This window comes from Chiloscyllium punctatum, chromosome 44 (genome assembly GCF_047496795.1).
Source record: "Chiloscyllium punctatum isolate Juve2018m chromosome 44, sChiPun1.3, whole genome shotgun sequence".
In the NCBI taxonomy this organism is placed as follows: domain Eukaryota; kingdom Metazoa; phylum Chordata; class Chondrichthyes; order Orectolobiformes; family Hemiscylliidae; genus Chiloscyllium; species Chiloscyllium punctatum.
Window position 1 is genome coordinate 60,186,260 of NC_092782.1, and position 13,005 is coordinate 60,199,264.

The 13,005-nt window shown below is 45.6% G+C and overlaps 1 protein-coding gene across 2 annotated transcripts in view; it reads left to right on the forward strand.

The window, feature by feature from the left end:
• Nucleotides 1-13,005, forward strand: part of camk1da (calcium/calmodulin-dependent protein kinase 1Da) — a 433,544-nt gene that overhangs the window by 318,378 nt on the left and 102,161 nt on the right. For both annotated transcript variants that reach the window (XM_072563033.1, XM_072563034.1), the window contains one exon: nt 6,980-7,118. In XM_072563033.1, coding sequence (XP_072419134.1) covers nt 6,980-7,118 — 139 coding nt within the window. The remainder of the gene's footprint in view (nt 1-6,979; nt 7,119-13,005) is intronic.

Sequence of the window (13,005 nt, forward strand, 5' to 3'; positions counted from 1 at the left end):
CAGCAGTGTGTATCATCTACAAGATGCACTGCTCAAATTCACCAAGGCTCCTTAGACAGCACCTTCCAATCCCACAACCACTTCCATCTAGAAAGACAAGAGCAGCAAATACATGGGAATACCACCCTGCTGCAAGTTCCCCTCCAAGCCACTCCCCACTCTGACTTGGAAACATATCAGTGTTACTGGATCAAAATCCCAGAGTTTCTGCCCTAAGGGCATTGTGGGTCTACCCGCAGCACATGGACTGCAGTGGTTCAAGAAGGCAGCTCACCCCCACCTTCTCAAGGGACAACTAGGGACAGCTAATTATTGGGCTCCCACATCCTGTGAGTGTATACAAACCAACTAGAGAGTCAAGAGTTAAAGGTAGTAGACAGGAAAATAAAAACAGAAATTGTTGGAGAAACTCGTCTGGCAGCATCTGTGGAGAGAGAAAACAAAGTTAGTGTTTCAAGTCCAATGGGTCTCAGCCATTATTTTATTGACTAGTAGAGTTGGCTTGAGGGGCCAAAGGGCCTTCTCCTACAACTGGGACTGAAGGTCCTTATCTCCAATACTTGATAATCGGTAAGTCCCAGAGCAGCTGGGTCTTGAAGGAGCTCATTGAGAAGGTATAAACCAATCTCAGTGAGAGCTGCTGTTCTGTGCAAAAGATAGATCTCTGGTCTGTCCCGGTACAAACTGATTTCCATTTCCATCCCTTTATCCTGCAACTTGTACGTTGACTTGAATAACTTGCTTAACTCATCATTATGGATATCTTTCAGCAATTTAAAAGACCTGGACCTTACTCAGAAAGTTACTCAGGGTGCAAGCTAATAGATTGGCGTTTCCCAGATTGTTAGCTGAATACTGAGTCGCATTTGCAGCTTTTGTTTCCAAGCCATGTTTTTGGCAGTTCCACCTACAATTCAATAAATTGCAATGACTCAGATGGACTTTGTACTTGAGCCACTGCACCAGTGGGCTGTACTTGGGCCAGCGATGATGACATGGAATTTTAAAAGAAGCAGTGAAGCTCATAAACAAAGACCAGAAATGCTGAAAATCTGAAATGAAAGGTTTCTAAACTGCTGCAAATGCTAAGCAAGCGAGTCAGCATCATAAAGAGAAAGGTGGGTCAATAATGTGGTGTTACTGTATGATATACAGCACTGAGCCGGCTATTCGGCCCATCCAGTCAATGCCCATTGTTATACTCCCCTTTAGCCTCCTCTTGCTACACTGGTGTGTATCGGTGTAACCCTCCTTTCCCTTGTTCCTCATTTGTACGTCTGTGTAATTTGCCTCCATGTCTCTGTAAGGTAGTGCCCTATACAGGAGAAAGTGAGGACTGCAGATGCTGGAGATTAGAGTCAAAAAGTGTGGTGCTGGAAAAGCTCAGCAGGTCAGGCAGCATCTGAGGAGCTGGAGAGTTGAAGTTCTGGGCGTAAGCTTTTCATCAGCAATGTGCGCTATACACACACCCATCTTTCTTTTTTCTCCACCTCAATAATGGAAGCCCTCTTCCTCTGTCCATCCAAACCAAGACGTCGATTAGGTCGGTCACCCCTCAGTTTCCCCATTATGAGGGAAGGACCCAGCATGCTCATCGTCATCTTCTGGAGGGTCAGTTAGCTCAGTTGGCTGGACAGCTGGTGTATAACAACCGCACTGACTGAGCGTCACACCAACAGCCTCACCCTCACTATCCACTTGAGCCATGGTGACCCCCTCAGCTTAAACTCACAGCCAGTTGTTTCTCTGTCAGGGGAGAGCAGTATGTGGTCACCTCAGGCAATGGGGATGTTCAGTTAATTTGAAAACCCTTTACCTATGGAAACCCTATGGAAACAGAACTGTTCACAGGATTCCAAGTGTGGTCTAACTGAACTTTAAGATTTCTTGTGAGTCCCCCTTGAAATACTATGCGATTGTTCTTCTTCAGAGGTTGAGTGGCCAGCTGTGTATTTCCAGCATTCAGTCATCTGTTTTGAGAGAGCGAGTGATTTGGTTGAAAGGTGAAATTTGTTTTCTGGTTGTACTATGTTAAGCACTGAGTCAACAAGATTGACTTGGCAGAAAATGTGCCATTTCCTTTTCGCGTTAAGCTCTCCCTGGATAACAGATCCCTGCCTCAAACCATCGACTGATGGCAGTTTTACAGTCTTTCCTTGTATTAACTATATTGAGGAAGCTGCTGTAGGGTTTACCGCTTTCAAGACGGTTTCAGGTGGACTACATTGTGGACATTTTCTAATCAACCAGTTCAGAGATGTTATTATGCATATCTGAAGCAAATGTGATTTGAACCTCCTGGCCCAGAGGTGGGGACACTACCACAATAACCTATCCGGGGAGGCAGCCCATTAGGGAGTGACCTCTGTGGTTGAGTCGGGATCTGTGGGCAGCACAGTCAAAGCGAAGGTCCCTGGCAGCCCTCACTGTGAGAGCACTGGGAGACTTCAGCACTGACAGCACTGAACCACTGGGGGTGCTCTCCATCTGGGCAGGCAACCAAGAGGCCAACAACCATTGGAGACATCCTGGAGACCCTTCATCAGTGGTGACCAATGGGAAGCCTGGCCATTCATGGTAGGGAAGCCTTTGCCTTGGCCCAGCAGCTAATGCAGTGATCAGCTCCCTCTGTACAGGCCCCTACCTGTCGCCTGCTGAGGTGCATTGACTGCAGAATATCCCAGCACTATCACTGGAGTTATAATGCTGCTGGGATTATCACTGAGAAGTAGCTCTTTAATTAGTTTGTTTGCATTTCCCAATCTACCAGGCTGATTGCTGCATGCACCCCTGAGGGTGAGGAGGTGGGAGCAAGGTCTGACTGATCCAATTAACTCAGCAGCACCAACCCCCCCACCACCCTGCTCCCACTAAACTCATTTTCCCCTCTCCCACTCCATGGGATGCCAAAACTCTGCTCCAAGTGTCAAACCATTTCTAATTTCCTGACACCATATATCTCTTTGTTGAGTGAGCTACCCTCTTGAGTAAATAATGTAGTCTCATAGTTATACAAGAGTGAGAGCCAACTTAATAGCAAGAGTAATTCAATCAGCGATGCCAGTGTTGGAGAAGACTAATTCCTGCTCCATCTGAAAACAAATGCCAATGTTTAAAAAAACCAGCTTTGTGTCCAAATGTCATCAATCCTTTGGCCAAGTGTCACAGTCTGGAGGAACTGACTGAAATTCACCCATCTCTTATCACTACGTGACTCCCCATCATTGACTGTAAAGTGCTTTGGGTTGCCCCATGGTTGGGAAAGTGGCTACATCAATGTAAGCGATATTCCTTTCCATATTTTTCCGATTAAAGCAAGATGCCCAGGGTGATTTATTTTTTTCTTTATTCATTCATGCAATGAGGGCGTAATTGGCTGGGCAGCATTTATTACCCTAATTTCCCAAAGAATGGTTAAGAGCCAACCACATTGCTGTGGGTCTGGAGTCACATGTAGACCAGACCAGGTACGGGTGGCACTTTCCTTCCCTGTTATTGTGTTGTCATAGTCTTACCAGACCACAGGGGCTCATTAGAGAGAGAGAAACGACTGGTGGTGATTTAACCTGAGGGCTACCAGCCCTCAGATGAGGGAAGAGTTGGGAAGGACAGTCCTTCATGATAACCTCAAACCTGGGAATTAAACTCATACTGTTGACATCACACTGCTCTGTAAATCAACAATGCAGCCAACTGAGCTGAACCAATTCCCTTCCTTTCCTAAAGGACATTAGTGAACCAGATGGGTTTTTCCTGACAATCAAGTCATGGTCATCCTTAGATTCTTAATAGCAGTTTTATTTATTGAATTCAAATTCAATCATCTTCTATGACAGGATTTGAACCTGCGTCCCCAGAACGTTATCTGGATCTCTGGATTAACAGCCTTGCAATAAAGCCAACAGGCCATTGCCTTCCCATTGTTATTATTTGGATAGAAAGTGTGTGTAGGGATGTAGGGAAAAGCTGGGAGATTGGAGCTGGGGAATACAACCGGTGCAGGCTGTGATTTGGCAGAGATCGGTGCTGTAATTCTGAGGGTGCATTGCCAGGACATGGCCAGCAGGGGTAGCCATTGGCTGACTGCATGTGTAGTCCCGTGACAGAGCCTTCAAACCTATGCCCCACTCCACAGTTACCCCTCACTGCTCTGCTCTCCCCTTCGCCTGGGGTGTATAGTGATGGGCTAGGTAGTGGGTGAGGTACTGGGGGCACATTCTGAACATACCTGCTGGGCTGATGGTTTCCTAATCCACTCCAAAGGCACCTTTCGCTCGAACAGTGTTGTGCTGAGACTTTCATGAAGTCGTACATTGACAAATCAACACTACCACTGATGCCAATGAGCCAACGCTGAGGGATTTGTGTGTGTGTGTGTGTGTGTCTGTCTGTCTGTCTGTCTGTCTGTAAGGCCACCTGGAGGTGGTGTTGGACAGAACCACTAATCTTGTCAGAAAAATTATTATCTCATTATTATAGATGTTTTGAATCCACCCAATCAGATGCTCTGTGGAGTGTGATACAGCCCTGCAGGAGGTAGGGTTTGAACCCCAGCCTTCTGTCCAGAGGTACGGACAATACCACTGCACCGCAACATCCTTTTTTTCATCATTAGGCTCGCAGCTTTCTGGAGACTCTGAACCAGCATTCATCTGCAAACATGCCACAAAAAAAAACACAAAATCAAATTGGGTGTTTATTTCCTGGGCTGTCCCTGTATTCGTCAGAGCAATCTCTCCCCCGAAGCTCACAATGCACAGCTGAATTAATGCTACACTCGACAGAATGAAATCACTCATGTCCTGTGGTGATCTCAACGATTGAGAACTGCTAAATTATGTTTTATTGTGAATAATGAACAATAGCTCAGTAGGTTGACTGGTCCAAAACGAAAACAGTCTTGTGTTCTCAGTGAAATCTAGGTGATTATGTTTTTAAGCTCCATTGGACGGTTCTTCCTTCAGTGGTGGTTACTGTCCCTGGTTCGGTACGATGTTGCTGTGAGTTTTAGTACATTGTTCTGAATTGTCAGCATCAATATAAGAATTCTTGCTGTGTTATAAGGACAAATCTGATCATTTTATAGCCCAGTCAGCCACATGAAAGTAAGGTAAAAACAATGACTGCAGATGCTGAAAATCAAATACTGGATTAGTGGTGCTGGAAGAGCACAGCAGTTCAGGCAGCATCCAACGAGCAGCGAAATCTGCTCGTTGGATGCTGCCTGAACTGCTGTGCTCTTCCAGCACCACTAATCCAGCACATGAAAGTAAGTGCAGGTCAGAGAGGCTTGGCATTGTGGTTGCCCTTTGACCTGCTGAATTGGGACATTGTGAGTTCAGTCCCCACTTGAATATGAAAAAAACTGAAGATACCGGTGAGGATTAGGAAGGAAGATGATGTTAAATCCACCCTCAGATCAGGAATGATCTGAACGACTGGTGGAGCAGAGTTCAGGGACCAAATGGTTGACTCCTGCTTGTATTTCCCGTGTGTGTATAATCCCTTGGGGCAGGACTGAGCATGCCCCACACTGTCAGAGGTGCTGCCATTTGGGTAAGATGTTTAATTAGGGTGAGTGTGGTGCCCATTTTAATTTTGTCCAGGAGTGGGTTTGAATAAAAATCTCATCCCATGCCAGAGCAATATGTGGCAGCAGAATTTTCCCAGTCCTTTTCACGCATTGATCCCTCAATAAAAGCTACAATAAAGCACTTTTTTGTGGTAATTTGTCTCCTTGCAGTCTGTGGGCTGGAAACATAGAAAATAAGAGCAGGAGTAGGCCATTCGGCCCTTCAAGCCTGCCCCCCCCCCGCATTCAGTACGATCATGGCTTATCACCCATCTCAGTCCCCTGTTCCCGCTTTATCCCCCATATCCTTTGATCCCTTTAGCCCTAAAAACTACATCTAACTCCTTCTTGAGATTATTCGATGTTTTGGCCCCAGTCTGAGGCAGAGAATTCCACAAGCTCCCCACTCTCTGGGGGAATAAATTTCTCTTCATCTCAGTCCGAAACGGCCTACCCTGTGTCCTTAGACTGTGTCCCCGGGTTATCAGGGACATCCATCCTGTGTTTATCCTGACTAGTCCCGCTAGAATTTTATCGGTTTCCTTGAGATGCCCCACATTCTTCCAGTGTCCAGTGAAGATAGTCCTAACCGATTCAGTCACTCTTCATATGTTGGTCCGACCATCCCAGGAATCTGCTGAGCCTGAGCCTACACTGAAGGAGACAGTGTACACAATACTGTGAGAAATTGAAATCTAATTTAAAGACCAGGTTGAGTGCAGAGAGACTTTAGGGGGACACGTGCGTGAATTGCTGAAGGTGACAGGTCAGCTCGAGAGTCTGATTAACAAGGCTGAAGGAATCCTCGGCTTCTCATAATCATAGAATCCCTACAGTGTGGAAGCAGGCCATTCAGCTCATCAAGTCCACACCGACCCTCCAAAGAGCATCCTGCCAGACCCACCCCCTACCCTATTCCTGTAACCCTGCATTTCCCATGGCTAACCCACCTAGCCTGCACATCCCTGGACACTATGGGGTAATTTAGCATGACCAATCCACCCTGACCTGCACATCTTTGGACTGTGGGAGGAAACCGGAGCATCCGGAGGAAACCCACGCAGACACGGGGAGAACGTGCAAACTCCACACAGACATTCACCGGAGGCTGGAATTGATCCTGGGTTCCTGATGCTGTGAGTGCGACCACTGATTCACAACGCTTCCCAATGTGACACATAAATTACAAAGTATGGCGAACCTTTATAAAATGTTGGTTCAGCATCAAAGTAGACCATTGTATCTTTTTCGGGGATAAAGAAGGTGTGAAGGTTTGTCGTCTTGTAAGTAAGATTTGTATCCGCATCTCTCAGGCAGACCCCACCAAAGCCCCATAAAACCATGTTTTATGTTGAGGAGAAAAATCGGTTTTAACTTTTATCCTTCATCTTTCTGCTTGTTTGTCAGGGTGTCCGGAGGGGAGCTGTTTGACAGGATTGTGGAGAAGGGGTTTTACACGGAGAAAGATGCCAGTACTCTGATACGCCAGGTCCTCGATGCTGTGCAGTATCTGCATAAAATGTGCATTGTTCATCGAGACTTGAAGGTAAGTTCCTAGTGTCCTGTTAGAACTTGCCTGTTTGATAAGTATCGAGGGTGTGGTGCTGCAAAAGCAGAGCATCCAAGGAGCAGGAAAATCGATGTTTCGAGCAAAACATTTGATAAAAGTACAAAGTCTTGCATTGCAAGAAGCGGTGAGAAGCAGAGGATTAGCACACAAAGTGAGGGTGTAATGTTTATGGCTTTAGAACACAGAACATAGAACAATATAGCACAGAACAGGCCCTTCGGCCTACAATGTTGTGCTGAACATTTGTCCTAGCTTAAGCACCCATCCATGTACCTATCCAATTGCCGCTAAATAAAGGTCACCAATGATTCTGACTCTGCCACTCCCACAGGCAGTGCATTCCATGCACCCACCACTCTCTGGGTAAAGAACCTACCCCTGACATCTCCCCTATACCTTCCACCCTTCACCTTAAATTTATGTCCCCTTGTAACACTCTGTTGTACCCGGGGAAAAAGTTTCTGACTGTCTACTCTATCTATTCCTCTGATCATCTTATAAACCTCTATCAAGTCACCCCTCATCCTTCGCCGTTCCAATGAGAAAAGGACTAGCACTCTCAATCTATCCTCGTACGACCTATTCTCCATTCCAGGCAACATCCTGGTAAATCTTCTCTGCACCCTCTCCAAAGCTTCCACACAGTACTCCAAATGTGGCCTTACCAAGGCCCTGTACAGCTGCAACATTACTTCACGACTCTTGAATTCAATCCCTCTGCTAATGAAAGCTAATACACTATAGGCCTTCTTAAAGCTCTATCCACCTGAGTGGCAACTTTCAAAGATCTATGAATATAGACCCCAAGATACCTCTGCTCCTCCACCTTACTAAGAACCCTACCATTAACCCTGTATTCCGCATTCTTATTTGTCCTTCCAAAATGGACAACCTCACACTTGACAGGGTTGAACTCCATCTGCCACTCCTCAGCCCAGCTCTGCATCATATCTAAGTCCCTTTGCAGCCGACAACAGCCCTCCTCACTGTCCACAACTCCACCTATCTTCGTATCATCTGCAAATTTACTGACCCACCCTTCGACTCCCTCTTCCAAGTCATTAATAAAAATTACAAACAGCAGAGGACCCAGAACTGATCCCTGCGGAACTCCACTTGTAACTGGGCTCCAGGCTGAATATTTACCATCTACCACCACTCTCTGCCTTCGACCGGTTAGCCAGTTTTCTATCCAACTGGCCAAATTTCCCTCTATCCCATGCCTCCTGACTTTCCGGCTTTTCAACATTTCCCGCTGATTCTTACCAAGAAACAGAACTAACATGTAAATGGCTGCCATTGTGGTATTCTTAATCATTTTTTTTCATATCCACAGTGACCAAAGGTAAGATGTAGGAGCAGAATTAGGTTATTCAGCCCATCAAGTCTTCTTTAAGGGGGACATTGGCCATCGAATTCCACATGGATTTAACCAGTGTCAGCATTGTACCCCTTCTGCAAACCAGCAGAATGTTCTAGATAATGATGAGTGCTTGTCCATTTAGGGTCTACTAATTCTAGAAGTTTCCTAGCTGCTCGGTTTTAGGTGTTGGGGAGGTATGAGGGCATTTGAGGGCGGGGGGGGGGGGGGGGGGGGGGGGGGGGTGGGATCTGTTGTCAGGGGTTTGAAGGGGATTTGAGTCATGGGACACTGGGCAGGTATAACTCAGTCGGAGATGGTAGGGAGTTGGAGCCAAGGGCAGAGAGCCCTCTCTCAAACCAGAAGTTTGTAACCTCGAGGTTAAAGAGGGAGTTGATGATTGTTCCTCTGAGCCCCTCGATAATGAGGTCCTCTCTCGCTGACAGTACACACTCTAACGTCTGAGGGTGACCTAGGAAGCTTCTCAATAAGCAAGCAGGTGGAGGCAGGAATTTCGAGTCATCAGATCAGCCAATAGCAAAGCAGACTCAAGGGACTGAATGGTCTATTTTAGATGCTGATCTGAAGCATTAAAGTCAGCAGAAACAAAATCGAACACAAAAACTCAGTCAGTTAAATATCAGAAGTCACACGACACCAAGTTATGGACCAACAGGTTTATTTGAAATCACCTTTGTCAGGTGCACTGCACTCTGAAGGCTTGTGATTTCAAATAAACCATTGGACTATAACCCAGTGTTGTGTGACTTCTGACTTTGTCCACCTCAGTCCAACACCGCCACATCCACATCAGTTGAATTCAACTTGCGAAATTGTTCTGATCCTCTTAATCAGACAAGCCTCAGTTGGTCGCTCTCTCTTGTCTCTGAGCAGAAGGTTGTGCCCCAAGACTTAAGGAAAAATCCATAGAGGTGTACTGCACAGAAACAGACCCTTCAGTCCAACCCGTCCATGCTGACCAGATATCCCAACCCAATCCAGTCCCACTTGCCAGCACCCGGCCCATATCCCTCCAAACCCTTCCTATTCATATACCCATCCAAATGCCTCTTAAATGTTGTAATTGTACCAGCCTCCACCACTTCCTCTGGCAGCTCATTCCATACACGTACCACCCTCTGCATGAAACCGTTGCCCCTTAGGTCCCTTTTACATCTCTCCCCTCTCACCCTAAACCTCTGCCTTCTAGTTCTGGACTCCCCCACTCCAGGGAAAAATCTTTGTCTACTTATCCTATCCATGCTTCTCATGATTTTATAAACCTCTATAAGGTCACCCCTCAGCTTCTGACACTGTCAGGGAAAACAGCCCCAGCCTGTTCAGCCTCTCCCTATAGCTCAAATCCTCCAATCCTGGCAACATCCTTGTAAATCTTTTCTGAACCCTTTCAAGTTTCACAACGTCCTTCCAATAGGAAGGAGATCAGAATTGCACGCAATATTCCAAAAGTGGTCTAACCAATGTCCTGTACAGCTGCAACATGACCTCCCAATTCCTGTACTCAATACTCTTCTTCACTATCCTATCTACCTGTGACTCCACTTTCAAGGAGCTATGAACCTGCACTCCAAGGTCTATTTGTTCAGCAACACTCCCTAGGACCTTACCATTAACTGTATAAGTCCTTACTTCCCCAAAATGCAGCACCTCGCATTTATCTAAATTAAACTCCCACCTATCACTCCTCAGCCCATTGGCCCATCTGATCAAGATCCCATTGTAAACTGAGATAACCTTTGTTGTCCACTACACCTCCAATTTTGTTGTCATCTTCAAATTTACTAACTATACCTCTTCGCTCAAATCCAAATCATTTATATAAATGATGAAAAGTAGTGGACCCAGCACCGATCCTTGTGGCACTCCACTGGTCACAGGCCTCCAGTCTGAAAAACAACCCTCCACCACCATCCTTCGTCTTCTACCTTTGAGCCAGTTCTGTACCCAAATGGCTAGTTCTCCCTGTATTCCAAGAGATCTAACCTTGCTCACCAGTCTCCCATGGGGAACCTTGTCGAATGCCTTACTGAAGTCCATATCAATCACGTCCACCACTCTGTCCTCATCAATCCTCTTATTTTACTACTTCAAAAAACTCAGTCAAGTTTGTGAAACATGATTTCCCACGCACAAAGCCATGTTGACTATCCCAAATCAGTCCTTACCTTTCCAAATACATGTACATCCTGTCCCTCAGGATTCCCTCCAACAACTTGCCCACCACCGACATCAGGCTCACTGGTCTATAGTTCCTTGGCTTGTCCTTACCACACTTCTTAAACAGTGCCACCATCTTAGTCAAGCTTCAGTCATCCGGCACCTTACCTGTGACTATCGATGATACAAATATCTCAGCAAGAGGCCCAGCAATCACTTCTCTAGCTTCCCACAGAGTTGCAGGGTATACCTGATCAGGTCCTGGGGATTTATCCGCTTTTATACTTTTCAAGACATCCAGCACCTCATTCTCTGTAATATGGACATTTTTCAAGATGTCACCATCTATTTCCCTCCAGCCTATATCTTCCATGTCCTTCTCCACAGTAAACACTGATGCAAAATGCTGTTTAGTATCTCCCCCATCTCCTGCGGCTCCACACAAAGGCCGCCTTGCTGATCTTTGAGGGGCCCTATTCTCTCCCTAGTTACCCTTTTGTCCTCAATGTATTTGTAAAAATCCTTTGGATTCTCTTTAACTCTATTTGCCAAAGCTATCTCATGTCCCCGTTTTGCCCTCCTGATTTCCCTCTTAAGTATACTCCTACTGCCTTTATACTCTTCTAAGGATTCACTGGATTTCTCCTGTCTATACCTGACATATTCTTTCTTCATTTTCTTAACCAAACCCTCAATTTCTTTAGTCATCCTGCATTCCCTATACCTACCAGCCTTTCCTTTCCCCCTAACAGGAATATACTTTCTCTGGATTCTCGTTATCTCATTTCTGAAGGCTTCCTGTTTTCCAGCCGTCTCTTTACCTCCAAAATCAACCCCCAGTCAGCTTTTGAAAGTTCTTGCCTAATACCGTCAAAATTAGCCTTTCTCCAATTTCGGACTTCAACTGTTAGATCTAGTCTATCCTTTTCCATCCCTATTTTAAATCCAATAGAATTATGGTCGCTGGCCCCAAAGTGCTTCCCCACTAACACCTCAGTCACCTGCCCTGCCTTATTTCTCAAGAGTAGGTCAAGTTTTGCACCTTCTCTAGTAGGTACATTGACATACTGAATCAGAAAACTTTCTTGAACACACTTAACAAATTCCTCTCCATCTAAACCTTTAACGCTATGGCAGTCCCAGTCGATGTTTGGAAAGTTAAAATCCCCTACCATAACTACCCTATTATTCTTACCGAAAACTGGGATCTCCTTACAGATTTGTTTCTCAATATCCCTCTGACTATTAGGGGGTCAATAATACAATCCCAATCAGGTGATGATCCCTTTCTTATTTCTCAGATCCACTCAAGTAACTTCCCTGGAAGTATCTCCAGGAATATCCTCCCTCAGTACAGCTGTAATGCTCTCATAGAGATGTAGAGCACGGAAACAGACCCTTGGGTCGAATGTGTCCATATCCGAGCCTAATCTAGTCTCATTTGCCAGCACTTGGCCCCTATCCCTCTAAACCCTTCCTATTCGTATACCCATCCAGGTGCCTTTTAAATGTTGCAATCATACCAGCCTCCACCACATCCTCTGGCAGCTCATTCCATACATGTACCACCCTCTGCGTGAAAAAGTTGCCCCTTAGGTCCCTTTTATATCTTTCTCCTCTCACCCTAAACCTGTGCCCTCTAGTTCTGGACTCCCCACCCCAGGGAAAAGACCTTGTCTATTTACCCTTGATTTTGTAAACCTCTATAAGGTCACCCCTCAACCTCTGATGCTGCAGTGAAAACAGCCCCAGCCTGTTTAGCCTCTCCCTATAGCTCAAATCCTCTAAGCCTGGCAATATCCTTGTAAATCTTCTCTGAACCCTTTCAACTTTCACAACATCCTTTTGATAGGAGGGAGAGCAGAACTGCACGCAATATTCCAAAAGTGACCAAGCCAATGTCCTGTACAGCTGCAACATGACCTCCCAACTCCTGTACTCAATACTCTGACCAATAAAGGAAAGCATACCAAACGCCTTCTTCACTGTCATCTGGGGGACTGCTGCATTGTCAGAGGTGCTGACTTTCAGATGTGGTTTTAACACAAGATCCCGTGTGGTCTCCCAATGGGTATAAGTGATCCCATGCCATTTTGAAATAGACTTAGTTATCCTTATGTCCTGACCAATAATGATCACTCCATCGAAAGGATAAAAAAGCATTATCTTAGCAATTTGACACTGTGGCAGCTTTCTGTACAGAAATTGACTGCTGAATTTCCTGCATTATACCAATGACTGCGTTATGGGCTGTGAAGTACTTTAGAATGTGAATTGAATTGAATTGTATAATTTATCATCACTTGCCTTGTCCAGAGGTTATTA